Source organism: Macrobrachium nipponense, chromosome 1, assembly GCF_015104395.2.
Source record: "Macrobrachium nipponense isolate FS-2020 chromosome 1, ASM1510439v2, whole genome shotgun sequence".
Taxonomy (NCBI): domain Eukaryota; kingdom Metazoa; phylum Arthropoda; class Malacostraca; order Decapoda; family Palaemonidae; genus Macrobrachium; species Macrobrachium nipponense.
The window spans coordinates 150924015-150948744 of record NC_087200.1 but is presented as its reverse complement, the minus strand read 5'-3'; the positions used below and the strand labels follow the sequence as shown (position 1 = coordinate 150948744).

General features: G+C 36.9%; 1 protein-coding gene across 1 annotated transcript in view; it reads right to left on the bottom strand.

The window, feature by feature from the left end:
* Positions 1-24730, bottom strand: part of LOC135219760 (poly(A) RNA polymerase, mitochondrial-like) — a 466613-nt gene that overhangs the window by 225165 nt on the left and 216718 nt on the right. Inside the window, exon 7 of the mRNA XM_064256805.1 lies at positions 20104-20192. Within this exon, the coding sequence (XP_064112875.1) occupies positions 20104-20192 (89 nt within the window). The remainder of the gene's footprint in view (positions 1-20103; positions 20193-24730) is intronic.

The following is a 24730-nucleotide window of genomic DNA, read 5'->3' as shown; positions in this document are numbered from 1 at the left end:
AATAGTGATCAGACGACAGCCCTGTGCACTGGACTACGTACGTACTACTTGGAAGATAAAACGAACAAAAATTTTGTTGTTGTTAGTCGCCGGGATAGATTAACATTTTTCCAGAGATTAAAAAGCTGAATTTTGTTTTGAAGGTATGTCAACCGCGATATTATATTATTGTTTTCACGAAGGAATAATTATATAAAGAAAATTATTGAGTAATTTTTGCCGTCAGCAGTCAGAAAATCACGAACATGGTAACGTTCAAACCTAGTGCCATCCATGGCGTATGTCTATAAATAGAACAGAAGCAGAGGGCAGTCATTGGATAACAGATCTCCATAGCTACCAACCAACCAATCAGGTTGTTAGTTTATACTACTCTGTAATTTCTTAGAATGAACGTTTACACACACGAAGCTAACGATGATGTATGTGTTTTGCATACAGTACGTAGTTTTAGTTTTTATTATTAGTGTAAGTATTTTACTGATTTCATGAAGAATAGAATGATTCCTTCTCATTACTTTGAATGCAAAATGGCTTGAAGATTCTTCCGCAATAAGAAGAGAAAAAAAAATTCATTAGAAGATGATATCTATTTACTAACGCGGTTGACATACCTTCAAAAGAAAAATTCAGCTCTTTAATCTCTGGAAAAATGTTAATCTATCCCGGCGACTAACAACAACAAAATTTTTTTTGTTTTGTTTTTTTATCTTCCAAGTACATAGTACGTACGTAGTCCAGTGCACAGCTGTCGTCTGATCACTACTCATATGATTAATTTTGTATATAAAAGTATGTGTATATAACTGTTAACTTTGTATATAAAAGTATGTGTATATAACTGTTAACTTTGTATATAAAAGTATGTGTATATAACTGTATGTAGTATTTGTATACGATGTAAATATGTATAGCCTAGTATTTATGCATTATATTATTAAAGTGTTTGAATGATGCTAAAGTATTTCAATATCCGAGGAAACAGTAGTAAATTCCCCCACAATGAGTTTGGGTACATATGTATATGGTGACTTAAATTATAAAAGCCTTTTATGTATAAACTAGCTTTTGTAACAACACATATCTTACGAAAAATTACTTATGTGAAGATGGTTTTAGTAGTACAAAAAATGTAGTTATTGTATCGTTAAAAATATCAAAGTGAACGAAGTCGCAAAGTCGATTCTATGTCATGTTTTTCCTAAACGCGTTGACTTAACCTGTTAAGCGTCACCCACGTAATAATATTTTCGTTTACCGCGATGCTACTCGGTAGCGCCTTCAACGGGATATTACGTTCAAAACTTTGACTGTGCTTGTCAAGCCGTCAGCCAACCCCGTAATAATACGTTTACTCGTATAGAAAGTGTAGGAACATCATTTGGTAACACTCTCAGCACACGGGGAACTTATTTCCAGCCTGGCAACTCTTTCCTGGTGGTCGCTTATGCTAAAAAACTGCCTGTCCCTGTTGGTTTTCTTTCAATACGCTTCGGGCGTTTATCGAGACAAATTGGATTTCGCGTCTTTCACAATGAATGTCCCAAAGAGGAGGCATATTTCTTCAGGTGAGATCATTCAAATACTAGATGAGGAGTCTGATATTGATAACCTATTTGATGATGAGAGCTCTAGTTCTGAATCCTCCAGTGATGATACAACTTTTCTTCCAATAGCGGGAGTGAAGATGAATTTTCTTTGCCGAGTGACTGGACTCCGAGAGAGAGAGAGAGAGGAGGAGAGAGAGAGAGAGAGAGAGAGAGAGAGAGAGAGAGAGAGAGAATTTCCTACACTTAATTACAGTAAGAATAATAAACATAAAAATCAATATTAACTTTGAAAAAACTATCATCAGTGCTATGATCGCTGATTACAAAAAAAGCGTGACGGTACGTTAGCAGCGAGCTCATCCGGGGAGGACGCTTAACAGGTTAAAGGAGAACGTTATTTTGGTTGTTTATCACTGGCACAAACCCATAAACAATGCAGTGTATGTATGATAATTCTAAAACTATTATTCACTACCAAAATAACGATGATATTTTGTATTGAAAATTAATGTTACCGTATATTCCAAACATTATTACTACGTAGCATGAATAGTACTATAAAAAATTTCGAAAGATAATCTTGCTGTGAACGCTACCATAATTTGATTTTCATATACGTACGTACATTTTGTCAGCTGGCTGGCCTCGCATAGATAAAATTGATTTCACTGATATGGAATTACTCCACGAATAGCCTTTTTATTATGAAGGATATGACGATAATATATAACAAAAAAATGAAAAATCTTTTATGTATTTCGTTTACGCTTCGTCGCCAATAACAAACAGCAATACTTACGATAATCTATGACAAATAGCGTTTGTATGACTTCATTGTTCAGAGAAGTTATATACGAATACTGCCAAAATAATAATGAAGTTCGAATTAATTTTAGCCTTAATGTTATTACTACCTGTAATACATAACCTACCCTACTATTAAAATTTCTAAAAGTTTATCAAAACAAAAAATGTCGCTTTGAACGCAACCGTATACATAAACCATTTTCGTACGTAAAGGTATATGCTTACATTTTGTGGCTGGCCACTCCGACGATAAGTTGAGTGCAATGATGTGGAATTATTCTTCGAATAGGCTATTTATTATGAAGATATGACTATAATATATATGGTAAGAATGGTTTTATTACCTTTATTGTCAATTAATATCATAATGTGAATGTTTGTGTACGTTGGTGGTTATCGCACTGCAACTACGCTTAGCCTACCAATGAACGTCGTACATAAACCTTGAATAGGCTATTTATTTCGAAGATAGGACAATAATATATTAGGTGAGAATGGTTTTATTACCTTTATTGTCAGTTAATATCATTATATGAGTCTTTAAATGAATGTTGGTAGTTATCGGACCACGGCCGAGGGTTAGCCTACCGAACAAAACATCGCATACCGCACAACACAACAAACCCGTGATGCAGCGATTCATACCAGTGATGTAACATGAGAAACGGTCCAAGAAAAAACCCGTGATTAACTGGATCCGTGAATACTGATCCGTGAATAAGCGATGCCCCACTGTAATTTTCTTTAAACAAGTAATATGTGATGTTTAACAATGCAAAAAAAAAAAAAAAGAAAGTAAAGGGGGTATGACTGAAGAGCACATTATGAAAGCATGTGAAGTTTGAAAGAATTAGGAAGAAAAATGGTTATAATCATAATAAAGTCCAATGTCAGACAAATATTGAGAGAAGGAAGGAGGACAACCTGCAGTAGGTTGAGTAATGCACATGCAAGGCTTGTCAATCTTGGTTAAAAAATGTTTTGCTTAACATACAATCCAGTAATAGACATTTTGTTCGAGAAAAATTTGCTCTTTTAATGGATGTTTGCTCAGTTTAAGGGACAGAGAAGACAACCCAGAACAATACTTCCATATCTTGCTCAAGGTCTGTGTTTTGTTTTAACCAAGTGCTCAGCACTATACATCATCATGGCTCCTATGAAGGATAGGGATGTCAGCAGAGCAGAGAGAGAGAGAGAGAGAGAGAGATGAGGATGAGAGAAGAGAGAGAGAAGACAGAGAGAGAGAGAGAGAGAGAGAGATGAGCAGAGAGAGAGAGAGAGAGAGAGAACGAGAAAATCTACATAGATTCAACATGAAATAATTGAAAAATGGAAAAATGTACAGTGGTGTTTAAGGGGCTGACCTGGTGAAGGAGTATGGGATGACCAAACAGAAAATATCTACTATAGTAATGTAAAGAGACCATCAGTGGAGCCGATATTAAAACTGAAGAAAAATCCAATAAAAATATTTATACCTGGTTTTCTTAATAGTTTTGTCACAAAAAGTGCATTTTATGATGAAATTCAAAAGAAAAAAACAAAAATTTGTGAATATTTCTCATAGACAAATACTGTGAATACATGAATTTCCCGCAAAATAATGGGTAGATATGGTCCACAGAGAAATCCGCGAATGTATGAGTCCGCGAATGCCAAAAACGCAAATACGGGGAATCCACTATAATATACCCTCTCACTCAGTGCACCGAACAATGGCTCAAATAAGACTGTTTTTTGCATTTGATTGTTTTTATATTTCATCATTATGTTAAATTTATTGTGAAATTCCCTTGTATTTTTTTAAATGAATTGGTACCGCTTTTACATACATACAGTAATGTTTTTACTCTCTTCTCGTTCTCTACTCAACAATATCAATGCTCCCTCCCTCTACCTTCTCTTCTCAACAATATCAACGCTCCCTTCCTCTACCTTAAGTGTGAAATGCTTTTTTCTTTTATTTACTTTGTTGAATATGGTTAAAATTACACAACATTTTGTAAAGGAAAATCATGTAATACAGTTTTTTTTCATAGGAAATGGTAGGATGTTAAGTACAAGTATAAAAAAGACAATCAATGACGTTGCAGTAGCACAGTCACGTTACAAAATATTGCATCAGTATCTGGCAACTATTCACCTAGCTACACAGGTGCATGATGTGCTATGGTGACAAACTAAGTTTCTGTTAATTGGTTGCCCTAAAGCAAGATCCTTTTCCTGCATAGGACTAGCTTACTCTAAAACAAAAAATGTATATTACAGTAGGTGAGATGAATAACATTGTTTAAAGGAAGTTAAAATTTTTTTTTGTTCTTTCCTGTTTCTTCTCTAATAACTGCTTTTTTTTTCTTGTAAGTTGGCATAACCATTTCTTCTGGTCTGAAGAGGGCTTTATCTTAACTCTCAAAAATGTAGGCATAAATGCTTTGAGATTACAACGTTAAAAGAAAAACTTGTTTATATTTTGTTAATTTATCATAATCAAAATATATAAAAAAACTTGTAAAATAAATGTTTGGCTAGGCCTAATGGTCCTTGCCTGGTCTGTGAAAGGCAGAGAATCCTGCAATATGCAATATTATTTTCTTTTTAGTATTTGTGTGGTATTCAATTTTTAAAAACAATACTGTGTTCTTTTACAGCTGTTATGCAAATACATAATTAAGCATTTCAGTGTTGAATGGCCTAATTCTGAAGCTGTATGGCTGAGGACTGAATTAGTCACTCCTTGAGAGAAAATGTTAACATTCTCCATTTTTTCATAGGAAATGGTAGGATGTTAAGTACAAGTATAAAAAAGACAATCAATGACGTTGCAGTAGCACAGTCACGTTACAAAATATTGCATCAGTATCTGGCAACTATTCACCTAGCTACACAGGTGCATGATGTGCTATGGTGACAAACTAAGTTTCTGTTAATTGGTTGCCCTAAAGCAAGATCCTTTTCCTGCATAGGACTAGCTTACTCTAAAACAAAAAATGTATATTACAGTAGGTGAGATGAATAACATTGTTTAAAGGAAGTTAAAATTTTTTTTGTTCTTTCCTGTTTCTTCTCTAATAACTGCTTTTTTTTTCTTGTAAGTTGGCATAACCATTTCTTCTGGTCTGAAGAGGGCTTTATCTTAACTCTCAAAAATGTAGGCATAAATGCTTTGCGATTACAACGTTAAAAGAAAAACTTGTTTATATTTTGTTAATTTATCATAATCAAAATATATAAAAAAACTTGTAAAATAAATGTTTGGCTAGGCCTAATGGTCCTTGCCTGGTCTGTGAAAGGCAGAGAATCCTGCAATATGCAATATTATTTTCTTTTTAGTATTTGTGTGGTATTCAATTTTTAAAAACAATACTGTGTTCTTTTACAGCTGTTATGCAAATACATAATTAAGCATTTCAGTGTTGAATGGCCTAATTCTGAAGCTGTATGGCTGAGGACTGAATTAGTCACTCCTTGAGAGAAAATGTTAACATTCTCCATGATGAGGTAAAACAGAAAAACAAAAATGTATTTCCATATATTATTAATATCCGTAATGGGTAGTAGATAAATAATATATTGATAGTGAGCAAGAGGTTGAAATGTAACATTAAAAATGTCAGTCAGTAGAAAAATATCAACTTATAAAAGTTCAATAAATGTTTTAGAATATAATTAAGGAACATCATCATCTAAAGGTAAGTAAGTATATTCTTTCGAACAAAATTAAGCAAAAACAACAGTAAATTATGTTCATCCCATATAATAAGTAAAAGTGCCGTTTCTACATAATTTCTTTTCATGAATGCTATTCACATCCTGATATTTAACCTAAATCCCAAAAGCACCAATCACTTCGTTCACACAGATGTCATTATCAATTTCAATTATTCTAGGCCTATGTGACTCGCATTAAACCATTCATTTATATAGAAATAAAAAAAACAATATTTCCAATTTCCTTCTCTGGTATACCTGAATTCTCCTTCATTTTAACAAAAACATTCTGTCACCTTGACGTTTTTCATGTTACTAAAAAGAAAATGAGCAAATGTAAGACTTATAAGTAATTGTGCATCAACACCAATCTCCTCGAAATTGTTTGGTGTTCTCGGTGTGCCGACCGAACCATACACTTCAAATGCATTGCAACACCATTCAGTCAAGCAAAATGTATTTATATTAATTTAAGGAAATTTTTAATTACAGTAGTACCTCGAGATACGAAAGGCTCTACTTACGAAAAACTCGAGATACGAAAGCCATTGCGAAAAATTTTACTGCTCTACATACGAAAAGTTTTCAAGATACGAAAGGTTGTTGCTGTAAAGTCCCGAGATCCGCCTGGACCACCGAGAACAATTTTAAAACTCCCGCGCCGCCAACTGAGTAAACTCGCCACCATCCTCCCGCTCTCCCATTGGTTCCTGATGCTAGTCACCCCATAAGGTCCTGCTCTCCTATTGGTCAGCATCTACCCCTTGTGCTTTAAGTATTCTATTGGCAAAAGGATGGTGTAAATTGAAAAACTTATTTATGCAATACATTTAATAAAAAAAAAAACATTAGGTAAAGATAGAATAAAGAATAGAAATGAATGGTTATTATACTGTTTGGTAGTTTCAGTAGTTGAAGAGAGATAATGAAAATTTATGGCTTACTGTGTAAAGTGATTGCTTGTCGGTCGTTCGATACTCGTAAGTGCTGGATGTAAACAAACGTTTGGAAGCTTTTTTTTTTTGTTTATTATAGTTAATGGTTACTTAATAATTATTTGAAATGAGTACATGCAATACATTTAATAAAAAAATTGTGAATTAGATATCATAAAATATAAAATAAATCAGACTGCCAACAAATACGTATTTTTTAGAATTCTTCTTCTGTTTTATTATTACGTTACATATACGTATGTTTCATTATAGCTATCAGTAACTCAGTATCTCCATTAGGTAAAGATAGAATAAAGAATAGAAATGAATGGTTATTATACTGTTTGGTAGTTTCATTAGTTGAAGAGAGATAATAATGACAATTTATGGCTTACTGTGTGCTAGGAAAAATGATTGCTTGGCGCTCGTTCGATACTCGTAAGACGGGTAAGAGCTGAATGTAAACAATCGACTGGAAGGTTTGTGTTTTGTTTGTTTGTGTATTATAGTTAATGATTAATTAATAATTATTTGAAATGAGTACATACTGATTATTTATACATTTTATTGGCATATTCTAGGCTTTTAGCTCTTAGGTTTAGATGTCAGAATCATAGACTAGGCTACAGTAGCAACCGCCAACATAGGCTAGGCTTATTGCTAAGGGACATATGCTAAAGTCCTAATATATGCAGTAAAAATGGGGTTGAACATTACATGCAGTTGAATATTACTCAAGTATGTACAGTATTTTGCCTTTTTGGAGTCATATTTCTTCCGTCGGATTGGCATTGTAACCCTAGAACATGTGTTTTAGGCCTGGAAATATAATTTACTGGGGTGTTTTTGGAGGGCTTGGAACGGATTAGCCATTTTACATGCAAAATGTGTTCCAAGATACGAAAAACTCATAATACGAAGGCCGCCTCAGAACGGATTAATTTCGTATCTCGAGGTACCACTGTATATAATATCTTGGATATGATATTTCATATGCCAACTTGAAATAACTTTTATTTTCTTTTAACAGAAACATCTTTAAACAGTGATAAGTCAATCTCCACTCCTATTTAATAGCAGGTTCCGGTATTGAGGTAGTGTCTTCAATTGTGAAAACCCTAGTAAAAAACTTATTCAATAATTCTGCTTTTTCCAGGTCTGAGTTCACCAGGTTTCCTCCATTGTTCCTAAGGGGACCTATGCTACTTTTTATGGGTTTCCCACTATTACCATGCGCAAAGAATTCTTTTGGGTTTTCCTTACAAACTGATGCAACTCTCTTATCCTCATTTATCTTTGCATTTCTTACTAATCTGTCAACCATTCTACAGAGTTCTTTATGCCTGCTTGCTTCTTCTGGTGTTGGGTGTGGGTTCACTGATTAGTGTACTGTCTCTTTCTCTTATTCCTTTTTTCATTTCTCTGTTGAACCACTTAAGCCGAAGACTGCCATTTGCTAGTACGTATTTGCATTAATGGTATAGTACATCTACAGTGTTTTTCTGTGTATTCCTATGACTGTGTTCTCACCGTACTCTAAATTTTTAACGTACTCCTTTAGCTTTTTTTTAGGTCTTGTTGACGGTAGTCTAATCTCATTAATATCTTCTCTTTTTTACGTTGAACATTAATTAGAAACGTAATAATTTTATGGTCTCTTTTGCCTAGATTTGCACCTACTGAAAGGTCAGAAACTAGACTATCTTCTGTTGATAGGACGATGTCTAGTATGTTGTTTCCTTCTACAGTAAGTCCTCGGGTTACGCCGGGTCTCGACTTACGATGTTTCGTGGTTACGAACGCGCCCCCATATATAAAAAAATAATATTTTGCGTCGTTCCGTCTTACGCGGTTTAGCGTCGTAAGCAACATAAACAACGCGAACTAGTTCCGGGCGCACGGCGGAAGAATACGCTTTGTGGGGGAGAGGACGGCGTCGCTTCGCTACGCTCATTCCTCGCCCATACGCCATTTTGGTTGTTTACACTGCCTCTCTCTCCCTCGTGTTGTATCGTTTTTGTAACTTTTTGCTCTTTGTTATGGCTCCCAAGCGCAAGGCGGACTCTTCTGATGGTAGTGCATCGAAGAAAAGAAAGGCCATCACCATGGAAATTAAAGTGGACATTATAAAGCGATCTGAGAAGGGAGAAACGCCAACAAACATTGGCCGCTCGCTTGGCCTTAGCCGTTCGACCGTTGCTACCCACATTATCAAAGATAAAGAGCGCATCGTTGAACATGTGAAAGGATCTGCTCCTATGAAAGCGACAGTGATAACTAAGCAGCGTAGTGGTCTAATAATTGAAATGGAAGGTTATTGGTGGCTTGGTTGGAAGACCAAAATCAACGGCGTATCCCAGTCAGCCTTATGGTGATTCAGGAGAAGGCGAAAAGATTGTTTGAAGCGTTGAAAAAGAAAAGGGGGAGGAAGTGAAAGTGAAGAGTTTGTGGCTAGTAGGGGTTGGTTTATGCGATTTAAGGCTCGGGCCAATTACCATAACCTTAAATTGCAAGGTGAAGCTGCTAGTGGGGATGAGAAAGCAGCGAGTGAATTTCCTAAAGCGTTGTCTGAGATAATTAAGGAGGGGGGTTATTCTGCTCAGCAAGTGTTTAACGTAGACGAGACAGGTTTGTTTTGGAAACGTATGCCTAACCGCACTTACATCGCCAAGGAGGAGAAGTCAGCACCGGTCATAAAGCCAGCAAGGAGAGGCTAACTTTACTTCTTGGGCGTATAATGCTGCTGGCGACTTCAAACTGAAGCCCTGTTGGTGTATCAGGCTGAAAATCCAAGGGCACTCAAGGGCATTTGGAAGGGTCAACTACCAGTAATTTGGAAGTCCAACAAGAAGGCATGGGTGACACTTGCAGTGTTTGAGGACTGGTTCGTAAACCATTTTGTTCCAAGTGTGGAGCGGTATTGCGCCTCCAAGGGTATCCCCTTTAAGGTGTTGCTAGTGTTGGACAATGCCCCTGGACACCCTGCCCAGCTGGGAGACTTCAACCCTAATGTCAAGGTGGTTTACCTTCCACCTAATACCACGGCCCTTTTACAGCCTATGGACCAAGGAGTGATTGCTTCGTTCAAGGCCTACTACCTACGAAGGACAATTGCTATGGCTTTACAGGCAACTGAAACCAAGAAGGACTTGACTCTGAAGGACTTTTGGAAATCCTACAACATCCTTGATGCTGTAAAGAACATTGCTAATTCCTGGGAGGAGGTTAAGCAAACAAACATGAATGGTGTCTGGAAGAAAATTTGTCCTCAATTTGTGAATGATTTCCATGGGTTTGAGGACACAGTTCAGCTAGTTGTCAAGAACGTTGTTGCCCTGAGTAAGGAAATCAATTTGGAGATGGAGGTTGATGATGTTACAGAGCTGCTGGAGTCTCATGGCGAGGAGTTATCTGCTGAGGACCTGATACAACTGGAGAAGCAGATGATAGAGGAAGAAGAAGAAGCACCCACCCAGAGCCTAAGGCTTTCACAAGGCAGGACTTGATAAGAGGTTTTGCAGAGTTGCAGCAAGCGTTGTCAACTTTTGAGGCTCAGGATCCCAACTTGGACAGGTCACTAGGGTTTCCAGAGGCGTCATGGATTTGATGCAGTGTTACAAGGAGATCTTGGATGTAAAGAGGTCGCTCTCTGTTCAGACTAACCTGGAGCAGTATTTTAAGAAGGTTAGAGAGGCCTGCAGGAGATCCTGTACCCTCTACCTCAGCTGCCTCTGCTAATCCAGACTCGCCTGCCCCACAATCTCCAGCACCTTCTGAATGTTCTGCTAACCCAGACTCACCTGCCCCAGTATCTCCAGCACCTTCTGTAGGTTCTGCCTCACCTAAAGACTCACCTGCCCCAACATCTCCAGTAGTATGTTCTGCCTCACCTCAAGAATCACCTGCCTCAGCATCTCCAGTACTAGTATGTTCTGCCTCACCTCAAGAATCACCTGCCTCAGCATCTCCAGCAACTTCTGGAGGTTCTTTTTCTCTTCACTAACCTCCCCCAGTCTCTCCAGCACCGCAGCTTCCTCTCCAGTGTGCAAGCCAATCAAACTAATAAAGGTAAGGAATTGTTCTCTCGTTGTTATTGATAGGTATTACATTAAATCATGTGGTATTTTTCAATGTTCCGACTTACGCTGAAAATCGTGTTACGACGCATCGTAAGAACGGATCAACGTCGTAACTCGAGGACCCCCTGTATTAGGTTTGTCAACCCATTGGTGGAGGAAACAATTTTTTACAAAATCTAAGTCTCTTTCCTTCCACATTTGATGCAGAGGTCATTGTGTCCCAGTATACTGCTGCATTGAAATCCCCCATTATTATGCAGAGTTTGTTGTTTATTTCTTGTCCTAGTAGTGCATACAGCTCCTCATCGGACAATTGTGGCAGGTGGGGAGGTCTGTACATTAGTATTTGAGTTATCTTCTTCCCTAGACTGTTTATCTTGATGCCAATCACTTCTTGCATTGTTGTAATTTTACACTCAATTGGGCTGAGGTGGTCCCTGACATGTGATATAATGCCTCCACCTTTTTTATTGAGTCTAATCTTTTTTGAACAATTTATATCCAGCTATCTGGTACTCTCCTACGAAGTCTCTTGTTACCTCTTGTATCCATGTTTCTGTGATACCTATTATGTCTAATTCCTCACTTGCTACCAATGCTTTGAAGAGATCTGCTTTGTTCTAAATAGATTGTGCATTTAATTGAGCCACTCTGAGGGACTTTGCTATCTACTGACCCTGCCACCTTCGACCAGGATGCATCACTCCTGGCCAGAAGGAGATTAAGCCCACAAAGTTGCACTAAGGTGGCCCTGATATGAAATAGCCTTTTCACCAGACTGCAACAACCAAGCTCAATCCTAAGCTATCCTGGCTATCGCAGTGGACCATAAGTCCAGCCAGAAGACAGTCTGGAAGATGGAAGCATCCGTATCCTCCATAGCCAAGAAAATGACAGACCTTCAGACCGAACCTGTTCTAGGGTCAAACTAGGCTTAAGACAGACCACATAAGGATTAAGGTGAGGGGACATCAATTGAACCATAGTGGAGTAATATTTCCTACATCGCACTGGAGTGCAAAGAGCTATTACTATCCAAGACCTAGGCATTCACAGGTTGCAAAGTGGACTGAGCATGGCCTCACAAGGGAAGCTCAAATGAAGGCCTAGAATCTTGTCTGGCACCCAGTAAGGCCTCTATACCTGTAGGAGTCATAGTAGACTGAGCCTGTGTCTGACACTCCAGATTTTGTTGAACTCACAAATGATATCAACCTGTGAGAAAGAAGACAGAAACTCTTGGTTCTTTCCCTCCTCCTGCTCCGACAAAGGAGACAGATGACGTGAAGAAGAAGAGGGCTTGGCAAGATCCTCATCCTTCTGCAACAGCATTGGAGAATCTTGCCTGGGTAGCCTAGCATTATGTTCTTTATTGGTTGGAGTGGAGCCCTTAAACAATGAAGATCACGAAACCGAGGGTTCTGGAACACTGCCATGCAATGAAATTTGAACATGGTCCCAACTCAAACCACTTACACGACTGTGTGACAAACCCCATACACATTCATGAAATGAATCACGCACTCGTACACGGGATGATCTATGTACACATTCACAAAACGAATCACGTACATAGGCGTGCGACGAGCCAAGATCATGTCCATGAGACAACAACCGACCATGGTCTCGAGACAAGGAATGACGTCAAAGAGAACTGCCAGAAGGAGACTGACTCCTAAGGTTCTGGTCTCTATTAGGAGAGCAAGAAACACATCCACAGACTAAGGATGCTTCACACACACTCGACCATCAACCGCAACCTCACAGAGAGAAGAATCCTTGGAAGTAGCAGGAGACACCTTTGTAGCAAAAACCTTCAGCTTCTTGATTAGTGCCTTATCATCCTTCTGATGGACTGGAACAGCAACAGGGGATAAGGGGTTAGCACCAATCACGTACGTGTAAAGAAGAGTCACGAGCACATAAGGAAGATGGAGAAGCACCCTTACCACTCCCATTATCATGAACACACGTGTAAGGCAGCCGTGGAAGGAAGATGGTGAAGAATCCCTCTCACATACAGCATCCCCATGATCGTGAACACGCACATGTAAGGGAGAGACATGGCCATGAAGGGAAGTCAATGAAGCATTACAGTGGGGCATCGCTTAATCGCGGATCAGTAATCACGGAATCAGTCATTCACAGGTTTTTTCTTGGACCGCTTCTCATGCTATATCGCTGGTATGAATCGCAGCATCGCGGGACAAATGTGTTGCGTATGCAATGTTTATCGGTAGGCTAAGCCTCGGCTGCGGTCCGATAATCACCAACATACATGAAACAACTCACATTATGATATTAACTGACAATAAAGGTAACAACACTATTCTCACCTTATATATTATTGGCATATCTTCATAATAAATAGCCTATTTAAGATATATGTATGACGTTCATTGGTGGGCTAAACCTAGTTGCAGTGTGATAACCACCAACATACATGAACAGATTCACATTACGATATTAACTGACAATAAAGGTAATAAAACCATTCTCACTTTATATATTATAGGCATATCTCTGAATTAAGTTCCGTTCGGCAACTAAAAACAGTGATGATATTGGTAAAACGACATCAGTTGATTATTTTAATTATGTAAACAAAACCAGAATGCAAATGATAGATCGCTATGTCCATATCATAATACTATAATATGGTAATAATGCATGCAATATGATTAGACACAGTAAAACAACAGTGTTATTAAAATTATCATTATTCTCATTACACAACTATTATTCAACTTTTGCTAATGGATATCTGTCAATGTTGCAACCAAACCAGGCAATAGTCTCTCTCTCTCTCTCTCTCTCTCTCTCTCTCTCTCTCTCTCTCTCTCTCTCTCTCTCTCTCTCTCTCTCTCTCTCTCCCCCGACGAAGCATAAACAAAGTACGAAAACCATTTTTTACCTTCTATATTATCGTTATATCTTCATAATAAAAGGGCTATACGTGGAATAATTTAATCAGTGAAATCAACTTTTATCTATGTGAAGCCGACCAGCTGACAAAATGTATGTACGTAAATGAAAATATAATTATGGTAGTGTTCACAGCAAGATTATCTTTCGAAATTGTAATAGTACTAGTCATGGTAGTAATAATGTTTGGGAATATACGGAACATTCATTTTCAATACACAATATCATTGTTATTCTGGTAGTAAATAATAGTTTAGAATGATTATATGTACTCTGCATTGTCAGGGGTTTGTGGCACGATGAAACAAACAAAATAAAGTTTTCCTTGAGGCTACGTGTTTAGAAAAACATGAATAGAATCGGCTTTGCGACTTTGTTTATTTTGATATTTTTAATGATACAATTGTACTACTAACACAGATCTATTGAGTCCAGTGTTACCAATTTTACATTCTTTTTAATGCTAGCTTTCATTTTCTTAAGGTAATTAGCTAGAAAATTTTCAATCCAGCATCTGGCAGGAAAACTTGCATTTGTTTTCAAATACATCTGGCATGCGTATTTTGACATCAAAACTTTGTAATGTTAAGTTGAATATTTCTTTTATTCTACTATGTTTGATATATCATGTAAGAAAAAGAACAAAATCTTGCAAAACTATTTTCAGGAATTGAACAGAATAGGTTTCAAAATTATTACGAATCATGTAACGTAATGTGCAAGTACACTGTGTATGTTAGAAACATGTTTGAATTGAAAAAGAGAGCAATCGGTTGAAATTGGCTGGGTGGCATTGTTGTGTATGATGTGAATTTTTTAGCACTTTATGGAGCAAAATCTAGCGAGAAATTGCCATTCCCATTTGGCAACACTGGCCTGCCCACGTTCTATGTTGTTATTGAAGTGGTGTTCGCCGCATTATTTAAATTGTACCCATATAAATGAGTTAATTATGTGGCATCCAAAAGCCTGATTCTTTTACTCTTATGGGAAAGAAGCCTAAGTCAGATGAAGGTTATTACTTGTAATATATTAACATGTGTTGTGAAGAAAAGAGGCCCACATGAGCATGCATATGTAGGCTTCTTGCTGTAATACATAGGCTAGTAGGCTACATAAATACAGTAGCAAATATACTACATATATTTTTATGGCTAATGTTGTAAAATAACTTTGAAACTATCTTGAATTCCGTTTAAGGTAATAGTTGAAGACATATTTGGTGTTTGAACTAAAGTAGGTAGTTATAAACATTAGAATAGTGGTCTTGGGTGGGTTAACTATTAAAGTAGGCAGTTTTCAGCAATTTTTGAGGGGGGTATCAGGATAACATGGGTATTTACTTATCACGGGAGGTTCTGGGCCCTATCTCCCGTGATTATCGAGGCCCTACTGTACTCACACGTACAGGAGACACACAGCCGTGTAGGTTTGTCATCAATGACAATTTTATAAATGTTCATGCTTTTATGTTTAAAATGTTTATGAAAATGTATTACATATAGGGTATTTTTATTTTTGTACATAAATATGATACAAATTATGGCTGCTTTTGTAAGTGCCCTCCGCGTATATCAGAGGATATTTTTTCATGTTTGTTCTTGTCCGCTGCTGTTCCGAAAAATGCATTAGAAAGACTTCACGTGGTTATATTTTATTAATTTGGGAGCTAATTATAACTCATTTTGTTAATGAAACTTCAGCTTTTATTATAAGTTTTCATGCTTTTATGTTTAAAATGTGTATAAAAATGTATTACAGGGTATTTCTTTTATTTTTGTACATAAATACGATACAGTGGCACTACGCATGTCCATTTGAAGTCTTTGTAACAGCCCTTCACATGATGAAGACAATAGGTTGTTCAGTCGTGCCCGAATAATAATATTTTAATTCATATGCCTGAATCACGTTTTTATAACAAATTATATTTACAACTGTTGCATAAATTGCTTTAAAAAAAAAAACTCGCATATACATTTGATTTTTGCAACACTGCAATTTGTTTGTTTTTCCATGGGATAGAAGTACAAAATGTAATTGTGCAACTCGGTCAATTTTTTGCTTTGTTACACAAGAAAAAAATGAAGTATGACTGTACAAGCTTGAGATGCCGCTGCTACGTAGGTGGCATAGTGACGAAAATTAAGATAAGCACAGAAGAAAAAGTAAATAATATGCATCTTTTCCATAAATCTTTCAAATCGTTATATATTACTTCACTGCATCCAATAATATTGTATGTATTCTCATATTATTGTATTATAAAATACTACGGTAAATCTAAGCCAGTATTCCACGGAGCGGCCAATGTTTTGGTTTGGATATCAACTGATGGCGAATACGAGTTTGTTTTACCATATTTAACGCAATTCTGAACAAATTTTCTTGCTTTTAGTTAGCATAAACAAATATCTAGATAGTACTTGACTTATATGAGACAAGGTTATTTTTCCTTATAGTATGATGTGTTTTTAGGAGGAAATATTACTTAAATATGTCTCATTGTGATTGTGAAGTAATTTTTTTTTTGTTAACAGATTACATTGGCGGCATGTTTATTGAGTAAAACAATACATGATTCCATTCGCAGTTTTCCTTTATATAATCGTAATACGAACTTTACGTTATTTATCTTTTATTGGCGAGAAACCACCAGTAAATAAGTTCTTTCAAGCACAGTAGTTTTGATTAAACTGATTATACAGTGTCCCCCCCGTATTCGCAGGGGATGTGTATCAGGGACCCCGCAAATAACGCAAACCCGCGAATAGTTAGAACTCCCCTCTAAAAATGCCCATATCTGCCTAACTTGAAAGTTCAAATACCAAATGTATACTTGAAGTATCATCCTACATCAAAGATACCACTGAATTGGTATTATTGATATCATTCCAAAGTCATCTTAAACATTTTACCATTAGAAATATATAAACAAGCCAATAAACAGAGAGAGAGAGAGAGAGATAGAGAGAGAGAGAGATGAGAGAGAGACGAGAGAGAGAGAGAGAGAGAGAGAGAGAGAGAGAATAACTCCTTATGATATCAATAGATTGAAAAGAACTTCTATAGACAACACTTATTTCCCCTCCCATAAATACACATATCTATTCCAGAGAAGGGAGAAAGAAAGGACTGAACAATTATGTTTGTCTGTATATCAATTCTTTTGCTGAGAGAGAGAGAGAGAGAGAGAGAGAGAGAGAGAGAGAGAGAGAGAGAGAGAGAGAGAGAGAGAGAGAGAGAGAGAGAGAGAGACCAAATGTAAACCTTATTTAACATCCTACATCAAATTTACCTTAAATTATTATCATATTAATGTATTAATCTTAGAGACTGTATCAATATAATTTCAAAATAATCCTACAACATTGTACCCTTAAAGGTATATACGTACATACATACGTACTTCTAACACTGCAGCCAAGAGAGAAGAGAGAGAGAGAGAGAGAGAGGAGAGAGAGTAGAGAGAGAAGAGAGAGAGAGAGAGATTGTCCTTACAGTATTTAAAATTGTCCTTATAGTATTTAAAAGAGTGAAATGGAAAGATTATTGTATTTAAAATACTCACACATGAATTTTGTAATTACATTTATAGTATTATTATTACACATATAGTATTATTATTGGAAAATATTAATAATAAACTTATTACATGCATGTACCATAAAAAGAATCTACCAGTAAGAGAAGAGGAGAGAGGAACAGAGAAGAGAGAGAGCGAGAGAGGAGAGAGAGTGACTCGAGTTCAAAGAGGAGAGAGATGGAGAGAGAGAGGAGAGAGGAGAGATATTGCATAAAAATCATTAAATTCGTTGACCATTGTATGGCACTGTTACACAGCTTCCCAGCTTCGAGCGTCACTGGAGTTACGAGAAGGTAGGGAAATTGATACAGAAAAAAACGAAGGGAAGAATGTTCATTTGTAGTTAGTTATATTATTATTATTATTTGAAAATATAAATAAAAATGCATCTACCATAAAAATTCTCTTATCACAGTGAGAGAGAGGAGTTATTCTTACGAAAGTGAAATGGAAAGGTAATTTTTATCTCTTTAAAATACTACCACATACAAATTTTGTAATTACAGTTTTATTATTATTATTATTATTATTATTAACAGAAAATATCAATAAACATTTTACATACTAGTACCATAAAAATTCTTTCATCTCCGTAAAGAGAGAGAGAGTGTGTGTTTATCTCTCATTTTCTCTCATAAAATACTTATATTGCTTCTAGCAAAACAGGGGGAGAGAGTTACCACTATGACATACATATCCTGTGTGGCAAAAGGGGGAGAGAGAGAGAGAGAGATGAGAGAGAGAGAGAGAGAGAGAGAGAGAGAGAGAGAGAGAGAGAGAGAGAGAGTTATCCTTAATTAAAAATGAAATGGATAGATTATTGTATTACTTTCAAATACTATCCCATAATATGAATTTTGTAATTACAGTTATATTATTATTATTATTATATTATTATTATTATATTATTATTATTATTATTTTAAAGTATTAAAAACAAATAGTACATGTACTTTATAATTCTTGAGTCTCAGTAAATGAGAGAGCGAGAGAGAGAGAGAGAGAGACGAGAAGAGTAGAGAGAGGAGACGGAGAGAGAGAGAGAGAGAGAGAGATTTCATGAACACTTGGTGGCAACAATCCAACAGCTGCTCCCCCTCCGTCCCATTACTTGATATGTCTGACAGTTTTAGTACCTGGAGTTTGAGAGAGAAGACTGGGATTTCCTTCATTCTTACATAATTTTTCAAATTTATGAACTAAAATCTTACTAATTCACTTTAGTATTTTCTTTAATGAATTGATGTTATTGCTGTATACATTAATATTAATATTTGAAAATATGAAATCAATTATTTATCATACAAAAAACCTACATCTCTGTAGAGAGAGAGAGAGAGAGAGAGAGAGAGAGAGAGAGAGAGAGAGAGAGAGATTATTTTTACTATGTGATATCATTTAATCTTATTAAACTTATTATTTTTGTACCATAAAATGCATTTAGTCATGAAAATAACATCAAAATACACTAATTGGTGGTGATTTTCACCGGAAAATCCTGCGAATAGGCAAATCCCCCGCAAATAGTGAGTAGATATGGTCCAGAGAGAAATCCGCGAATCAGTGAGTCCGCGAATCCGGAGAACGCGAATACAGGGGAACACTGTATCTCAGTTTTATCTACGGTTGTGTTTGATGGCATACTTTTACTGGAGTTTTATCCTTGTTGCTGATGCACGATAATGGTCATTAGCAGCTTGAACAGTTTTCTCAGCTTCAGCTATAACTAGGTTTAAATTTAACAGTATATTCCCTTATTGATCTTTGATCTATACTGATCTATAGCGAATAAAGTTATTACATTAAGATATCTCAATCCTATTCTACATAATGTCATTTATAACTATGGTAATAATGTACTATAGTACAACGATTGACATACAAGCCAAGCGGATGTGTTATCCAATTCGTCTGTACTTAAAAAAAAATTTTCCTGTTTGGTTGTTCATGGCTGTACATGTTTATGTAACAAGTATAACGTTAAAACCATACTTTCATAATTCTCTTTTGCTGTTTTTGAACTTATGTAACTAGAAGATGGGATAAAGTTAGACTATTGTAATTTGTTTTCTCATAAAATCGGATTATCGTAAGACGAATTATGTAACCTGAACACGACAGCTACCTGTACACTGTATAAAACCTTATTATATCTTTACATACTCTAGACACCCAAAGGATTAAAGCTAGGCTTTTTTTTCACTTTACAGTATTTATAATACTATATATACTATACACTGCTACTGTACAGTAAATTCTATAGTACTATACTGCATAAATATAATTTCACTTATTGTATCATTGTGGGGTCACGGCGCCATTTGGCTGGTCTAGGGTGCTGTTAACAGATTCAGTATTCTGAAAGAAGGTGTCAGGCGGCTGTAGACTTAAAATCGCTTAGAGTCGTCGGCCAGGAACAGAACCACTGCCGGTAACTGAGGGCCACCTGTATTAAGTTGGATTCAATATCATTATGCCACCAAATGTTACAAGATCCCTTATATACAAACCTGTTGGCCATAGAGAGATCACATTCAATGCCTGTATAATCTTGATAGTATTTTATGATAGGAACTCTGGCGCCCAATATCTTACGAACCTGTAATTTTAAAAACTGCTTCAGTAAAACATACAAGATTGCAGTAAAACATTACTAATAAAATGACCACTAGGCTTACAAAAAAAATGTTCTCTTCTTTGAACATCTTGATCATTCACAGCTTTTTGTAAAAGAGATTTGTATCATTAACTACAGTTTACAGTTTAGGTAGAGTTCTTTATCAGGATTACAAGTTACAACTTCTGTTAAACTAGTGTAAGTCCACTTAGAAACAAATCTGTTTGCATGCATTTACATGTAAAATTCCTGTGTAGAAAAATGATTCTTTTAAACGCACTGTAAATTTAGAATAAAAACATAAGATCTGAATGCTAATGGCCTGTCTCTTGCATTACTTTAGCCAACCAGGCAGATCGAGCACCATTTGCATCTACCAAAGCATCAAAATCCAAATATTAAATGAGAAAATAAATCACAGTCACTTGGAAGAAAAACATCTGATCTTGCAGCTAATGGTGCATATGATTTTCGCCTCTCACCTTCAGTTTTGTGACGCCAGGGCAATTTATCCTGAAAATAACCATTTTTCATATTCTATCTCCTCCCTTGATACTTAATATTAACACCTGGGATTACTACCATATATAGACCTGATGTAGACCTCCAATCAAATGAAGAGTTTTTTCCTAAAAGTACTTTTTTTGCTAGACATGAATTTTTTTTTTATTATGGTAAAAATATAAGCCATATAAATCAGGGGAAAAAAAGAAACAAAAACTGGGAAAAATGGCTTCATTTGATTGTTCTATAATGTCTTTTTAAGTTATATAACAAATTTCAATGCTATGGCTTTAAAACTAAGGGAGAAGATAGAATTTTAAGGTCAATATGTATAGTTCTGAGATACAGGAGTTCAAAGTTTTTCATTGTAGTATTTTTACAAAGACAATGCTTATAAATCATGATATGAATTTTATATCCCTTTTTGGGTATTAATATACCAAAACTATGTTATTTATCACAATTTAATCATAAATGAAGATTTCTTTGCTCATAGACCATAGCCAGGGGCATTGCGTCTGGCGAGACAGGGGACTCCTTCCTACAAAACTCTCTCTCTCTCTCTCCTTCACTAACTTGGCTTATACAGCAAATTTTCTTCTTCTGTATGTTAGCGAGATGTTTTGCTTGTCTTTTCCTCTTTGGCATGATTTAACAGCATATTTCTTGCTGATCTTTGATCTATAGCAAATAAAGTTATTGCATAAAAATATATCAGTCCTATTCAACATAATGTCGTTTATAACATAATTAAGGTAATTGTTGTAATCCAGTGTACTTCTGTCTTTTGTTTATGCTCTTAGAATCAGCTGAGTGATGCTTTTTACTGAAAAAATTCAAGAAAATAATTATGCCTGATTCAACAGCTAGTAAATACAGTGCCCCCAGGTTGTACTCGTTTTACATTTCTGCAGTCCACTTTATCGTGGATTTTTTGGAACAAATTATTCACATTTCCATGGGAAACTCACTAATTTGCAGATTTTTTTAGCAGTATCTCTAAAATTATCAATAGTTCATTTTTTTTTCGTAAAGCAACACTGTGTATTCATAAATTACTGTATTTTAAAATTAAAGTATAAAAGAGAGAGAGAGAGAGAGAGAGAGAGAGAGAGAGAGCACAGTATAAATGGATTCTGTAAGTGAAATAATGTTTCATTGATATTTTTCTGCTGTTTTTCTTTATCAAAGGATAAGGGTGACTAATGTGTTCCACAAAAATCTGTGACAAAGTGGACCGCAGAAATGTGAAACGAGTATAACCAGAGGGTAGGGGGCCCTGTATTACTAGCTGTTGATTTAGGCATAATGTCTTGTCTAAGTCCTCCACACATACTGACGAATCGACTTGAATCTCAGGCGCCAGATGTCTAGACAGAATGATACGTTGATTCCCATTACATAGAGCCATTTTCCCAGAGAAGCAAGGATCCCAGTAAAAACCTAAGGGGTGGTTGACAGTCTGAAACAGAGGGCTCTGAACTGAAAAATCCTTCCCATGAAAAAGAACCTTAAAAACTTTCTGGACAAATAGTGAATAAGGACATGGAAATACACATCTTCCATGTCGAAAATCGCCATCCAGTTCTCTGGCTGGAAAGCTGACATGCCTATTGTAAAACCGTTCTTTGTTAGGGTTCTTACTTTCTCTATCACCTGCTTCTTGATCAGTGCTTCCACTCCTTTGTCTAAAGGCAAAGATCCTTCCGTTCCCTCCAAGTATGCTGTCAATTTGATTGGAGAATTGGACAGCAGTGGGTCTTCTTGAAAGGGGATGGAGTAACCTCCCTGAAGCACTTTGGACAACCCAAGGTTCTGCTCCTCTCTGGCTCCACTCTTTCGAGAAGAGATGGAGTCTCACTCTCACTGGTGTGTGAAGGACTTTTTGATTATTTAGTGGTTGAATTGAAGGACGACTTCCTAGTGGACCTGGCTGAGGACAAAGGTTAGACTTAAGTCTGGTCTGCCGCTTTGTCTTACCTCCCCAAAAGGGGTGCTTATGTAATGGAGACAACTTAGCTACTGTAAGTAGGGTCTCCTTCAGGAGCCTCATCGATTTCTTCTCTAGATCTGAAACCACCTGTTGCACTGTTTCCTCTGTGAAAAGGTATGACTTATTCATGTGTGAGAAGAGAGGCGAGGGAGCACCACAATTCCCTTTTCTTCATATCCCCATTGTGGAAAGGGAAGCTAATTCTCCTTAGCCATCTTTTACTGCCTTGTCTGCACAGGACAAGACACCAAACAAGTCCAACGCGAATTCTTCATACAGACTGGCACTCCTCAATCTTCCTGGCCAGCGCTCCTATCATCCAGTCCAGGAAACAAAAAACTTCCAGGACCTTAAACATATTCTTAACTAAATGGTTGAAGTCCGAATGAAGGAAATGTCACTTTCAATGTAGTGAAAGCTGACCTCTAATCTATTAGTCAACTAGACAGGAGCAGTCCCCCTGGGAGGAAGCAGAAACTCTCAGGGATGGAACCTCTCTGGTGGCATAAAAGCAGTACTTCTTATTAAGAAGTTTTGAAGGGGGTAAGAGAAAGTTGCCTCAACTAACTATTGCTTGGTAGCTAAACCACTCATTCACTTCAAAACTTTCTTGGAGGAATGGGACAAAGCCAATTTAGGCAATCCACTTTCGAATGCTTTTTTGTTCATCATAAAAGTTGAAGGTAGAGAGGATGGGGGAGCCGGTTTGAAGAAATCCAAATACTTCAGCATAAAATACTTAAGGAAGTTGGAGTAAGCTGAAAAGGACTTCGAGTCTTGCTCTGGTTCTTCCTCTCCCAATGAAACTGGTGACAGAGTGTTGTCCTATCCTTTAGAAGCAGTATCTTTCGTCAGGAAACCCATGACTTCCTGTAACTGCTGGCTGAAAGATCCTAAGGACGTACCTTCCTTCTGCAAAGTGGTCGTAGACGTTGTTGCTATTGAAGTCGAATGACTCCTCTTAGTTGATGATCAACTGACTGGTAAGGTTTAGTGCGCTGGAAGAGGCAAACAAGTCTAACCCCTGCCGACAAACACCTGGGAGAGTTGCAAGCTCGAATCCAAGTTCTATGCTCCGAGCACCTAGGAGCTAGAATATTTCTATCACCAGTATGAAGTATGAACTTGACACTCTCCCGATGACTGATCTGAGCAAGAATGAATGAGGGTCAGGCACAAAGCTGTAAGATGGTGGATTCCTTTCGGGCTCTTTATGTTTCTTCACAAGAGGAGTCGAAAAATCCGCAAATGAAGCATGTCTCTTCAGAGGATGGAATGCCACAAGACGTCAATGATGCTGTTTCTTGTCCATCGACAACACTTCAGAATCCGACGACAGTTGCGCATCACTTGCTTCAATGCTTTTCCAATGGTGTTTAGTCGAAACTTGTGAGTCAACAGGTTCAACAGAGTTGATGACTGCCCATGGGCAAACCCCCCCAGTCTCCCTTTGACCTCTGGTATGTCTTCTCCCAGGTGCAGGGTAGTGGGACAGTGACCTTTGTCTAGGAGAACTGGGGGGATGGACAGCCACCTTCTCAGGCACAACACTGACACTGGGCACTTCACTTGCATTGGCACTACTTGATTTCTCGACAAATGCACGGAACGACATACTTAAATCCATCACAGACTTTGCTAAAAATTCAAATTTCTTTGTCCATTTTAGACTCAAGGCTGGCAATAGTGTCGAGATTTGAAGCATGGGACACCTGAACTGGAGTAAGCAATGATGAAGTGGGAGGACTAATAATCAGAGAGATAGCAAACAAAAGATGTGAATAGATAGTATAGTTGACTTCTTTGCTTCTATAGGCAGAGTCGCCTCAACACCTGATCTACTCTTGGCTCTTCTGAGATGCCTTTCTCTTCCTATCTTTTACTATTTTATCAAAGACAAACATTTTCCACATCTAGTCATCCCAACCCTGACAATCACTGCAAGTCAAATCTTTCTTGCACTCCTGTCCTCTACACTTCACCCACTTCCAGAGTGAGTCATAACTAATCTTGGCCATTCTAG